This window comes from Echinops telfairi, unplaced genomic scaffold, assembly GCF_000313985.2.
Source record: "Echinops telfairi isolate 266 unplaced genomic scaffold, ASM31398v2 ScPeMD7_7409;HRSCAF=8447, whole genome shotgun sequence".
Classification (NCBI taxonomy): Eukaryota; Metazoa; Chordata; class Mammalia; order Afrosoricida; family Tenrecidae; genus Echinops; species Echinops telfairi.
In genome coordinates, this window is record NW_022111309.1 from 9,571,511 (window position 1) to 9,585,367 (window position 13,857).

A 13,857-nucleotide genomic window follows, 5' to 3' on the forward strand; every position below is an offset into this window, starting at 1 on the left:
TGTCCCCTGTAGGGCTATGGGTCAGTGAGGGACGTCGTGTCTCATAGTGGGACTGCTCATATGGTCCTCTCAGTGCATTGGCTGCTCTCAGCAGGCATATTGTCCTCAAGGCTTGGTGGGCCAGGATGTGCTCCACTCTCTCTTCCTCCCGCTTCATTTGATCCTGTGTGCTCTGATCACACATGTCCCTCTCCAAGCAGTAGCTTCAGTGCTGTCTTCTGAAGTAAATCCTTCCCAGGGGAGAGGGGCCTGTCCACGTAGTTGGGATTGAGGCTGGCCCCTCAGACCAATCTGTTGCTTCCCTGCTTCATGCTAGTATGTTGCATTCACATCTTAGAGCACCAGTTGAAGTCTGGCCCCTCTTTCCCTGTGGAGATATAAACAATACCCTCCCCTTGGGTGGGTTATTGCCCTGTTCCCCTGCTACCCATGTTGGGTTTGTTTTGTTTTGTTTTTCCCCCTCCTTTTTAGTTGGCTACCATAGGTACCCCTGGATTTGGTCTGGCCCTGGTCATACTACCTGGACTTCACCCCAGGAATCTTTTGTTTATAGTAGCTTTTTCCCTATGCCCCTTTTGTACTTTTTCTTTGCGCTTACCTCAGCAGACTCATGTTGTACTTGTCCTTTTTTGTTTGGCTTACTTTGCTTAGCATAATTTCCTCCAGTTCTTCCCATGCAGCAATGTGCTTCATGCGTTCATCACTGTTTTTTTAGGAATGGTAGTACTCCGTTGTATGTATGTACCACAGATTTTCAATCCATTCGTCTGTTGATGGAAATTTGGGTTGTTTCTAACTCCTTGCAATAGTGAATTGTGCCACGATGCACACTGGAGCACAGATGTCTGGCCGTGGTTTGTTTCTTGCTTCTTCAGGGTATATGCCTAGTAGGAGGATTACTGAACCATATGGTAGCTCAATTTCCATCCATTTTAGAAATCGCCAAATCAATTTCCATACATACCTACAAGTCCACCAGCAATGGATGAGAGTTCCTATCTCACAACAGCCCCTCCAACACTTGCTGCTTTCTGATTTTCTGAATGGGCTATCTTTGAGGGAGTTAGGTGGTATCTCGTTTTAATTTGCATTTCTCTTATGGCTAATGATCGGGAACATTTTCTCATATGTTGATTGGCCATTCGGATTTCTGCCCTTGTGACACTTCTGTTCAGGTCCTTTGCCCACCTCCTCAGTGGGCAATTAGTTTTTTTCTTTTTGGAAGCCAGTACAGTATTGTAGATTTTAGTAATAAGGTCTTTGTCTGATATGGTATTGCCAAAGATGTTTTCCCAGTCCATGGGCTCTCTTATATTCTCTTGGTGAATTCCTTGGATATACACAGGTATTTTATCTTCTGGATATCCCATTTGTCAATTTGTGACTCATCTGTATTTGTGTCCTTCCTTATTTCTGGTAGTCTATGTATTCCCTGCGCCAAAGTTCTCTGGTTTGTGCCTATTCTGTCATTGATGGCCCTAATAGTTTGGGGTCTTACCTCAAGGTCTGTGTTCCACCTTGAGTTTATTCTTGTGCATGGAGTGACATAAGGGTCTTGCTTCATTTTTTCTGCAGGTATATATCCAGTTTTTCCAGCACTTGTTAAAGAGGGTATCCACTTCCCATTTGATATTTTTGTGGCCCTTATGCTGATGATTTTATTTCTGGGTTTTCAGTTCTTTTCCATTGGTCTGAGTATCTGTCATTATACCCATACCATGTGGTTTTGACCACTGTGGCTGTATAGTATGTGCTAAAGTCAGGTAATGCAAGCCCTCCTACTGTGTCCTCCTTCTTGAGGAGTTCTCTGCCAATTCTGGGCTTCTTTCCTCTCCATATGAAGTTGGTAATTAGATTTATATCTTAAAATACACCCCCTATCCAAAAACAACCAACCACTTCCAATAAGTCAGTTTCAATTCATAGCAACAACATGAGAGAGACAGGGTAGAACTGTGTTTGGGTTTCCGAGGCTATAAATCTTTACAGGAGTAGAAAGTCTCGTTTTGCTCCCTTGGAGAAGCTAGTTGCTTTGAATTGTTGGCCTTGCAGTTAACAGTCTAAAGTATAACCATTAAGTCACGTGGGCACTTATCTTAGAATAATATGACTTCAACAAAAATTGTAGTATATACTTTACTTCATAAGCCCTGGTGGTATAGTAGATACGCATCGGGTTGAAAACTGAAATGGTGGCAGTTAAAAACCACCAGCTGCGAAGAATTATGGGGCTTTCTACTCCAGACAACTTTCTATTCCAGCAGAGTTACAGTCTCAGAAACCCACAGGGGAGGTTTCTGACCTATCCTACAGGGTTCTAACCTATAGGGTCACTATGTGCAGGCATTGACTTTTAAGAATTCTGAGAAAGACATTATTCAAAAATTTTTTAGGAACTAGTCCTTTTATTTCAATGATACATTGATTCAAACATTATCCTTTCAAAATGAACATTTTAAAGGTCATTTATAACTTATGACTTAAAGTAATTTATTCTACAAACGGAAGGCATTCTGAAGTGTGGGCATCAATAATGTACTCAATTAATTTCTGCATTTTGGAAATTTTGCTGAAAGATGCCTTTCTGTTAAACTAAGAACACCTGGCACAGCCTAGGCACAGTTTCCCCCCCCCCTGAAAAGTAATACCTGTCCATTATTGAGAAAACAAAAACTATACGCTTTTATCATGATTAACTTTCAGTAAAGCTTTACAAATTCATTTTATAAATCAGGCAAAAAGTCATTTTCTAATATCTTAATAGCAGTGATTTAGTAATTATTCTGAATATGAAAAAATTTTAAGTTACAGACCAAAACTATGAAAGTTTTTTGGACCAGTAAGTTGATTGCTTATGTAACTGAGGATTTTCCTTCCAGCCAAAATAATTAACTATATCAAGTAGTAGAGTAGAAAGCAATCCTCCATTTATATCCATAGACTGTAACTTACTAGATTACTAACAAGATCAATTCCTAAATCTGTCTTTAAGTCAAATTTGTACGTTAGTCAAAACAGGTACACTTTAACTCCAACATCACATAGTCCAATGTTCATCACAAGTATGATGTGCGGGGCTTCAAATAGTTCCTGCAAATTTTTAATTAAAAGGTAATGAAAATTTTCCACTTCTTGAAGCCCCTTGGATAGCAGATAGAATAGCTGCTTTTTCAATGTGTACAAAATATTAAAGAATTCCAGCACACACTAAAACATCTAATATAACACAGTGATGATAATGCTTTAACGTGTGCCAAAAAAATATGTTACTACAAATCATTGTATGTACCTAAAAATTTTAACAGTAAGCTTTATGGGGTTAGTTTGCAACTCAAGGTAATATGCAAGATATTTGTAACCCAGGGAATACATACAAATAGAGTTTTCCATGGAAACTATAGGTCAGCTAGCTGGTACCAGCAGAGCAAGTTCATTCTATACAACAAAGTAGATACCTTCTTCACATCAGCTATCCGTTCCTTCTTAGAAGTGGGCTTCTCTTTGGCTTCTGGAAGGGCTGGCTGGGATTTGGAACCTGCAGATTCACTTTCAGAGTCTGACTGGCTCTCCGAAGATTCAGAACTGCTATTTGACTCGCTGCCATGTCCACTTCCTGGGTCACTGCCCTGCTCACTTTCCGACTGGCTGCCCGAGTCTGAACCAGATGCTTCTTCAGATGCTGAATGACTAAATGTTTAAAAGATAATTTAAAATATTGAAGAATCTGTTAAGTTGCAATATCACTTTCAAAACAAAAACAGAACAAAAGTAAATCAATAAAGTTACACATACAAGAACGCAATCTTGTTGCAATTAATTATTCCTGGTCTCAAAAATAGTCCCTAATCAGACTAATCTAGGAAACTTTTTAGAAAGCGTACACACATTAACCCCAACACAAAGGTACTGCCTTGGAATCTCACACACAAAAGGCCCTTGACATGGTATACTTAACATGAAAAACAAAAAGGACTTTCAATTCTAATGTGAATGTCTAGTTAAGAACAGATTCAAATAATCCAGGAGTATGCTGTTGGCCTTCACACCCCTCTCCCTAACTCAATTCAAATACCTCCCAGGAAAAATTAGCCTTGGGAGGTAGCTACATTAGACCCGAAGCCACATACAATGCAGTAAATTGCCTTTTTTTGTTTTTTAAAGCCATGACCTTGTTAACTCCCACACAATAACTATACAAATACAGTATGTAAAGCTCTGGTGGGGTTTGGGCAGTTGATTATGATGAAAAAAATAAAAATATAGTGATGTGGCCTATGAAGGAATTGGTTTTGTCATTCTGCTGGAATTAGGAGGGCTAGCTAAGGTGTATGAGCACCCTCATTATCATCATAATGGCGCCTGGCACAGAACATTTCCTTTGAACTTAAGACCCAGATCACTGAGCTGAGAACCTCCTAGACCAAGAAGGAAAGGGGTGAGAAGGCAGTGAGTGACAGTAGAGAGCAAAAGACTTCCCACAGGGCTGACAGCTGTGAAAGCTTGCTTGTGAGGGGCACAGGTCTGAGTGTCCATGCTGCCGGATGCCTCAGAGGGTCCTGTGAAAGGATCTTCTCCTACAGCAAGGCAGAGCAGAGCAAGACACTTCTGGGCATAGCTTCGAGAACCGAATCACTTGTGCAAGGCAAGAGAGGCCCAAGTACACCCTGGGCAGGGGCTGCATACCATCCCTTCTGTCAACCGCCACCCAAAGAGCTGGGGCACAGGTCACACAGTAACAAGAAAGACCTTTAGGCTAGCAAGGCAGGAGAGGGGACTAGGAGCTCAGGAAATCTTCAGAGGGGTCTTTCAGAAAGCAGCAAGGCCCAGAAAGGCCCAGAGCAGAAGCCTAAGGATTTGTACGAGTCCTAGACTCAGCAGTGACATGAACAGTGTCTGGCGTAAACTATGGAACGCACGCATGCCAAGCAACCACGATGTCATTTATGGGAGAATGTTGTTGCTGTTGTGAGGTCCCATTGAGTCGATTCTGACTCATAGGGACCCTGTGGACAACAAAGCAAAACACTACCAGGGCCTGAGCCGTCCTCACAAATGCTCTTATGTTTGAGTGCATTGTTGCAGCCACTGTTGTCAGTCCAACTTGCCGAGGGTCCTCCTTTTTCTGTTGCCCCTCCAGTTTACCAAGCATGCTGTTCCTATCATGTGAGGCAGATTCTTGCCATCCTTGCTTGTAAGGAGCATTCTGGCTGCACTTCTCCCAGGACAAATTTATTTGTTCTTTTGGAAGTGCATGGTACTTTTCCGCATTCTTCACCAACACCATTAATTCAAACACCATCAATTAATCTACGAATCACTCACTCACTGTCATCGAGTCAATGCCAGCCCTTGGTAACCTTATAGGGCAGGATAAAACTGCCCCTGTGTTCCTGAGACTGTAACTATGAGGGTAGAAAGTCAGTTTTTTCCCAAAGGGAAGGGAAGCATTTCTCCTTTAGGAACCTCTTTAGTTAATGTTTGGACTCCATTAATGATATAACAGTTGCCATTTTGCCAATATCGTATAAGTATCCCAAATGAAGCACCCAAAGAATGGTTGTTGCCAGTGGGTGTTAGGGATCTCATTCATTCCCGTCAGATTAACGGCTGCTGGAAGTGTGAGACACAGCCTGTATGCATGTACACTGTAGACACACAGGTACCAAGGGAAACCCAATCGGGCTCTCAATGCATCCAGTAATGTTGCCTGGGAAGGTTCTCTGATCACAGTGATTTTTTTCGTAGAGGCAGGTTAGCTCATACCTCCTGTTTTGTGATGGCCAATTTAAGAGAACCCCGTGTGGCTGTGAAATTTTGTTTCCTGCTTTGGAAAATTGCCACAGAAACTGCTGTGATGTTGAACACAACTTATAAAGACACTGTTATGGGAAAAACTCAAGTGCCAATTTAAGAGAACACCGTGCGGCTGTGAAATTTTGTTTCCTGCTTTGGAAAATTGCCACAGAAACTGCTGTGATGTTGAACACAACTTACAAAGACATCGTTATGGGACAAACTCAAGTGTTCGAGTGGTTTTCTTGTTCCAAAAAAAGGTGAAATAACAACTAATGACAAGCCTTGCTCTGGATGTCCATCAACTTCCCGAATGATAATGTTGACAAAATTTGTGCACTTGTGCTCAAAGACCAACTACTACAGGCCATTGAAGAGATGGGGAAGTTACTCCCTCAATGCAAGAATATTTTCTTCTATTAAATTGGCATTCTATGATGCTCACCTTCCTGACACAACTGCTGAAAACAAAGCGGGTGAATAAGCAAATGTGGTAAAGAAAGCTGATGGTGACCGGCTATCAAAAGAGATAGCGTCTGGGGTCTTAAAAGCTTGAAGGTAAACAAGCGGCCATCTAGCTCAGAGGCAACAAAGCCCACATGGAAGAAGTACACCAGCCTGTGCGATCATGAGGTGTCAAAGGGATCAGGTATCAGGCATCATCAGAACAAAAAATGTTATCATACTGAATAAAGGGGGGTGGAGACCCAAAGCCCATTTGTAGGCCACTGGACATCCCCTTACAGAAGGGTTTCGGGGAGGAGACAAGCCAGTTAGGGTGCGATGTAGCAACGATGAAAATTACAACTTTCCTCTAATTCCTAAATGCTTCCTCCTCTCCCCTCCCCCTATCATGATCCCAATTCTACCTTGCAAGTCTGGCTAGACCAGAAGATGTACACTGGTACAGAAAGGAAATAGAAACACAGGGAATCCAGGGTGGATGATCCCTTCAGGACCAGTGGTATAAGAGGTGATACTAGGAGGGTGGAGGGAGGGTGAGTTGGAAAGGGGGAACCAATTACAAGGATCTACATGTGACCTCCTCCCTGGGAGGATGGACAACATAAAAGTGGGTGAAGGGAGACATCAGACAGGGCAAGATATGATAAAATAATAATTCATAAATTATCAAGGATTCATGAGGGAGGGGGAGCGGAGAGGGAGGGGAAAAAATGATGAGGGGCTGATGCCAGGGACTTAAGTGGAGAGCAAATGTTTTGAGAATGATGAAGGCAATGAATGTACAAATGTGCTTAACACAAATGATGTATGTATGGATTGTGATAAGAGTTGTATGAGCCCCTAATAAAACGATTTAAAAAAAGAAGAGATGGGGAAGTTATCTGGACTCTCTTAGAGCTCAGTTCAGCAAATTTTAATATAAGATTTGGGAATAAGAAGGGTGACTGCAAAATGTGTGCCTTGGGTTCTGGCTGACCAGGAAAATGAGCACCATGCTTTAAAAGAACAGCTCCAAAGCGACCCAAACTTTTTCCCCCAAGATCATTACTTGTAAAGCGACATGGTGCTAATTCTTAGGACCCTGAAAGCAAGCATCAATCAAGCCAGAGGAAGAAACCATCATCACCTCTCCCAAAATAAGCTTGCCAAGTGAAATTATCAGGACGATGCTCATTTGTTTTTCTGATGTGAAAGGGGGATAGTGCATCTGGAGTTCGTTCCACCAGGTCAGACTGCTGGTGAAGTGTTCTATGTAGAGGTTCTGAAAAGAGTACATTCTCAGAGTGCAACAAAACAGGCCTGGTTTGTGACAGATGTAGACTGGTTTTGCCACAATAATGTACCTGCTCACATCTCAGTGCACCAGGTTTGGCAAAAAACAGTATGCCTCTCTTGCCCCACGCACCTGACTCACCTGACCTCGAACCTTGTGACTTTTGTATCTTTGAATGAAGAAGGACATGAAAGGACAGCAATTTGACAAAATTGAAGGAGTGAAGAAAAACAAGGGAGGTGCTGTCAACCATCCAAACAGATCAGTTTGAAAAAATGTTTCCAAGAATGGAATAGCAGATTTAACAAATGTATTAAGTGTAATGGAAGAGTACTTTGAAGGTGATAAGGTTTTTAAAAAAAATTTAAATACATGCTTTGAAAATAACTTTTTTTTTTAGTTCTCCCCGTATGTACTTTAAAGTTACAAAATAGTAACGAAAGTTTAAGGGGAATAGTACCACCCCCCTAGGGACAAAGAAAGCAGTACCTGTTCTCCCAGAGTGAGATTAAAGTCCCACCCCAGATCTAGGCTTGGAGTGTTTTCGTCAGGATAAAGGAAGAGGTACACCTTGCTTAGCTTCCACAAACTGTATAATAGGTTATTTGTGGTTTGAATACTGTCCAAACACTGGATCAGATACAGGAGACAGGCAGGACGTGGATCATCCCTGGTTGGGCCCAGGACCCACACTATGACTAATGCTTGGAGAGACTGCACAAAACTGGCTCCACCACTGCTGAACCTATGTGGTCACCACCAAGAATCTCAGAGCCATGACTAGCCCTACTCCCCGCCGGGGAGTGGGGGTGGGGTGGGGTGGGGGGGGGGGAGGGTTGGGGAGCCTGCCTTGTCATGCACTGCCTTCCCTTCCTTCCTCTGCCTACCTTCCCTTTACTCCAACCACCCTAAGGGCTTTAAATTCTTGCTTATGCGCATTGCCCTCCTCTGCCCCCTCCCACCTGCCTTCAGCATCCCGGACAGGTAGCTTCCACTGACTGTCACCTGAAAAGGAGACACAGCCTTTAGTCCAGTGTACTAGAGCTAGGAGACACACATCAGATCTCCCCCATACTTAGCAAAGTCTGTCCGCTGGCCCGGCTTTCAGACTACGATTTCTGAACGCTGTAACAACTTTATGGAACCACAGACTCTATGGTAGTTAAGGATTATGTCAACCAGACACTCCTGGCTAGGCCTTTTGCTATGTGCTTTCTATGTATTGTTTTGAGTATTGCCCATAAATTATCATTATTAGGCATTATTATTATTATCCCCATATCTAAGGGATGAGATATCTGAGATGCTTCAATGAACTTAGCCACAATGACAAATCTGGGACGTGTGTGAGTCCAGGGTGGGGGCCAGGGATTCTAACCCAAGTCTGACTCTGTTATCACAAGGGTCCAAAACTTTACAGACTCAAATCTTTTCCGTTAGATAACACTAAAAATATATCATTCAAGCATCCCTGTAGCAAGTGACCCAACCCTTTGAAAATCTCATTCGATTTAACTAAATCTACAGCTGTTTCCAAACAGACTAACAGTATCCTCATAACTAAGATTCTTCAATACTTTGCCAGTATTTTGTCATCACTGAAATCTACACCTGTAAGCAATCTGAAGCTGGGCACCAGGCAATAGGAAAGAAATAGTAGTTAAATAATGCAGGTTCTGGTACTCTCGAGCTTGAGTTCTAATTCTAGATGATCTCTCAGGCATCTTTTAGCCTATGCCATCCTTTTACCTGTTTAGGGTCATGACACTACACAGTCAGATGCTAGTTATAAAACCAGCACTCCACATACACCCAAACCCCACCCAAAGTCTAAAGGAGCCCTGGAATCGTAGTGGGCAAGCATCGGGCTCTAACCCTAAGGTCAGCAGTTTGAATCCACCAGCCACTTCACAGAAGAAAGGTAAGGCTGTCTGTCCCTGCAAAAGGATAATTCTACTCTGCAGGATCACTGTGCGCCAAAATGGTATCAACGTCAGTTGGGTTCTTCATTTGTCTTCCCTACAAAATACATTTCCCTGGAGAGACAGAAGAATCAGGAGGAGAGAGAAATGAAGTGTATAGCTAATTGCCTCTGTAAACCCTGGTAAAATCTAATCTCAACATGATCTATGAATCTTGGCCTCTGTCAGTTTTTCTTGCCCCACCATTCAAACATTGCGCCCCTTCACACCCACTGCTCTAGCCACACTGAATACAGGGCAGAGTAAAACCTCCAACCATGGTACCTATGCTTAGGAGTCAATCTAAATATCTAAGGCTAATAATACTTTAAGTGTCACCTTTCCTAAGAAAACACCTTTTGCATTTTGCTACCCTAACTTAGGATAAGAAAATGCAAAAGATGTTTCCTTAGGAAAGGTGATACCAAAGACAACGATATCATTAGTCTGCTAAAGATAACCCGAAGACCAATTCAATCAACAGCCTTCGGACTGTTCTGCAAAACAGTAACCACTGCACACACATGGTCATGTCCCATGATAATGTCCCATGTCAGTGTACGTATGAACATCCCATTCCCTTTTAACTGCTTCAAAGTGAGAATACTGTACGTTTCATTTAAACTTGTCCTACAAATGGACTAGTTATTTTCAAATTGTACACTACAACAGTAAATACACTATAAACATCTGGGATACTTTATTATGTATTTCTAACAAGGTTTTTTCCAACTCATTAACTGCAACCAAGAAAATTGTTAACTGTCCTTGTACAGCAGTGTGTTTATGTGTTTGTAATATTGCTATGGGCACATATTAGTGGAAACGCATTTCAATCAAATTACTAACCGGTTTATTCTAGAAAAGTGGATCCATTTGAAGTACTTCATGGATTATTTGTGTGACCAAACTCAAGACAAAATAAAGACCAAATTAAAAATAGTCTATGTGTGAAGATACCTCTTTGGAGGTATGGCCACTTGAGAGACAGACCCAACTTGGGAACTGCTCTCACCCATCTTACTTCCTGCTTCCCGGGTTACCTTGGAAGCTGTGTTGCCCTGTCATATTCCTGAAGACCTTGGATCCACTCAAGCTTCATCCACCAGCAGCTTCACGAATCTGATGATGATGTCCAGCCAGCACTGGACCCAGGTCGTGAGCTGGACATTTGACATAAAATGTTTCCTTGATATAATAAAATTCTTCCATGTGTATGTGCATGTGCACACATCTCACTGGTTTTCTAACGTGACAGCTCAGGACAGAAGGGATGAGCTGAGAGGGCTGTTAGTGGCATTTTATGCGTAAAACTGATTAGTTCATAATTAGGACTTAAAATAAATTAATAGAAAAATTCCATTATTGTGTAATTCCACTGTTTCACAAAAATTGTTCAAAGTCAAGCCATCCAAGAGTCAAACCCAAAGATCTCCCAAAATTATACAATATAAACTAAAGATTTATAGTCTCAAAAACCCTGTAATAAGGTTGGCTATTAAGTTTACATTATCAACTTGATGCAGAGGGTAGAGTAATACAAATATTTTTTTTTTTGGCACAGCAAGCCAAATTTAATAAAATTGATTAAAATATTGGGGCATATGCTTTAAAATAAGAGAATAAAAGTATTATTTAATTTGCACATGTCTTCTAGCAGGACAAGTTCTAAATGTTGAAAAGGAAAGGGGATTTTTACAGATAAAAAACAAAAATATTTCCATTTAGGGCACTTTCTCTCAGGAAAAAGGCAGCTTTCTAATCCCATAAAAACATACAGTCTTGTTTGAAAATGGTGACCATTATACAACCCTTCTTGATATGATTGAATTACTGAATTGTGAGCTATGTGGATGAAGTGCTAATAAAACTGTTTTTAAAAGATTGTCTTGGAAACTCATGGGGCAGTTCTACCCTATCCTATAAAGTCATTATGAATCAGCAATGACTCAATGGCAGTGACTCGTCAGGTCTCTAAGCTGTCTTATTACCACTCCCTCAAAAGAGTATTTCCTCAAACTCTATGCAACGTTTCCCTTAATATCTAATCTATAACTAAATGCTAATAGTACTAAACTGTAGCCTGATACAGTTGTAACTGATTTAAAGCTGTAGAGACAAAAAAACCACCTACACCTCTGACAAAGGGTCAAATTGAGCTGACTGGATCACTAAGGGTACTTGCACTAAGGTTTTGCTTACCTAAGAAAGTAGCAAATTATCTAATTTCCAGTGACGGTAAGTTATAAGACAACTAAACATTGAAATCTTCATGAAAAACAACTTTTTATGAAATTCAAAATTCTAATCACAATTAAATTTCTAATTTTAGAATGAATAAATCTTAGCTACAAGGGAAATACAATATTAAAAAAAGGACTGAAATAAAAATTGAGATTAAATTCAAATAGAAAATATTGAGACGAAAGTTCATTATAAGCATCATTTGTAAATACTTCGAAAGCAAGCAGCATTACGGTTTCAGTTATAAAAAAATTTAACTACCATCCCCACAACCACAAGAGGGCAGTAGAGCAACATTCCTCTTTTGAAAGCTTGTGGGTACTCTGCCCAAGAGCAGCCATTTCAGCACTTGGTGCCTGTCTTTTGCTAACTTTCAAAATGGCTGAACAACTTTGCAGAGATTGTGTTGGGGGGGGGAACAAAACAAAAAGCAAAATCACCAGTACTGCCTTATTTCTAAACTAATAAGCTTGCATAAAATTTGTCAGTCGTATGCAAAATTGCTTTAATATCCACATTAAATCTAGTATCTTTACAATCCTCTAGATGTTATTATCCTCAATTTATTAAAGTCAAAAAGTGTTGATACAAGGCTCCCATTTCATACATTCATGGGATTCATTCCCAATAATTTATACTGCAATGGATGGCTGCAAACAGGCTCTCTCAGCAATGCACTCACTACACTGCCTTCAAAATCAGATCCAATTAGAACTGGCTTCACGGGAAGGGCTTTGATAGGCCAGTTAAGTTAAATTCAAGGCAAAGGTCAGCTCAGATGGTGAAGCCAGTTTCGTTTCTTTTGTAGGGTTTGTTGTTTTTTAGGGGTGGGGAGAACCACAAGAGTAATCTTGATACACTTCTCAAAGGACACAGAATAATCACGAGGTCTTATTAGAATAAGGTGACCAGATATCCCGCTTTTGGCGGGACAGTCCTGCTTTTTGGCGTTTTAAAAGTCCTGATTTTTGGAAAGAATGCACAGGCTAGGGAACGGTCTATTTGGTCCATATAAACCAAATTTTTAATAAAGAACAGCCCCACCCACCCCGGGCAATGGTGTCCTGATTTAAATCTGGTGACCTTATATTAGAAGGAGTTTGAATTAAGAAAATTGAAAACTGCAATAGGAAGAAAAGTGCCAGGAAAGGTCAGTCCTTTTTCCCCATCACAACAATGTACCTGGCTCATTTCTCAAGAGAAGGCTGTCCCTAAGATAGTTTTCTTGGGAAACCATGCACTAACAATCCATCCTACAACCTGATCCCTGCAACTTCATAAATTTTTGTTTCCCCAAACTCAAAAGAACATTTAGGACACATTTAAAGCCTCCCAGGATGTCAAAAGTGCCATTTGACAAGGCATAAATGGAGACCAGATTCTTCAGAGATGGAACACCACCTTCGCAGTGCACAGAGCTAGCTGCAGGATGTTTCCTATATTAGAAAATAGCTTCATGTTGATACTTTCATTTAAGTGATTGTTGCAACAATATCTTTTCTGTTACCTTAGTACAGACAAGGCTTATAAAAAGTATACCACCCACCCCCCACTCTACAGAGTCTTTATTTTCCGAGATCACTCGAGATTGGCCGTAGACCAGAGTCTTCATTATATAAGTCACACTATTAACCTCTAGCACAGCGGTCCTCAACTGACCCCCCTTTGGGGGTCGAACCACCCTTTCACAGGGGTCGCCCAATTCATAACACAATTAGTTAGGAAGTAGCAACAAAAATAATTTTATGGTTGGGGGTCACCACAACATGAACTGTATAAAAGGGCCACCGCATTAGGAAGGTTGAAAATTACTGCTCTATGTGATATTGTTGCCCTTCTCAGACAGTTTCTTCAGGTAAACAGATTATCTAACCAGGGTTGGTGTGTAACATTCTACATCATTCCTTCACATCACATGTGTCATAAAGCAGAACAACAATCATCAAGTCACAATTCCACCCAGCCCCAGAGTGCCCAACGCCTTTTTCTGAAATAGATTGCCAGGCATTTCCTACAAGACATTTTGGGGCGGATTGGAACCACCACCCTTTTGGTGAGTTACTGAATACATATTAACAGTTTATGCCACACCTTGATACTCAGGGTTATTTTAAAAGTAAC

At 41.1% G+C, this 13,857-nt stretch overlaps 1 protein-coding gene across 4 annotated transcripts in view; it reads right to left on the reverse strand.

The window, feature by feature from the left end:
- Window positions 1-13,857, reverse strand: part of CHD2 (chromodomain helicase DNA binding protein 2) — a 151,576-nt gene that overhangs the window by 124,171 nt on the left and 13,548 nt on the right. For all 4 annotated transcript variants that reach the window (XM_004709862.3, XM_045296517.1, XM_045296518.1 and 1 more), the window contains one exon: window positions 3,456-3,687. In XM_004709862.3, coding sequence (XP_004709919.1) covers window positions 3,456-3,687 — 232 coding nt within the window. The remainder of the gene's footprint in view (window positions 1-3,455; window positions 3,688-13,857) is intronic.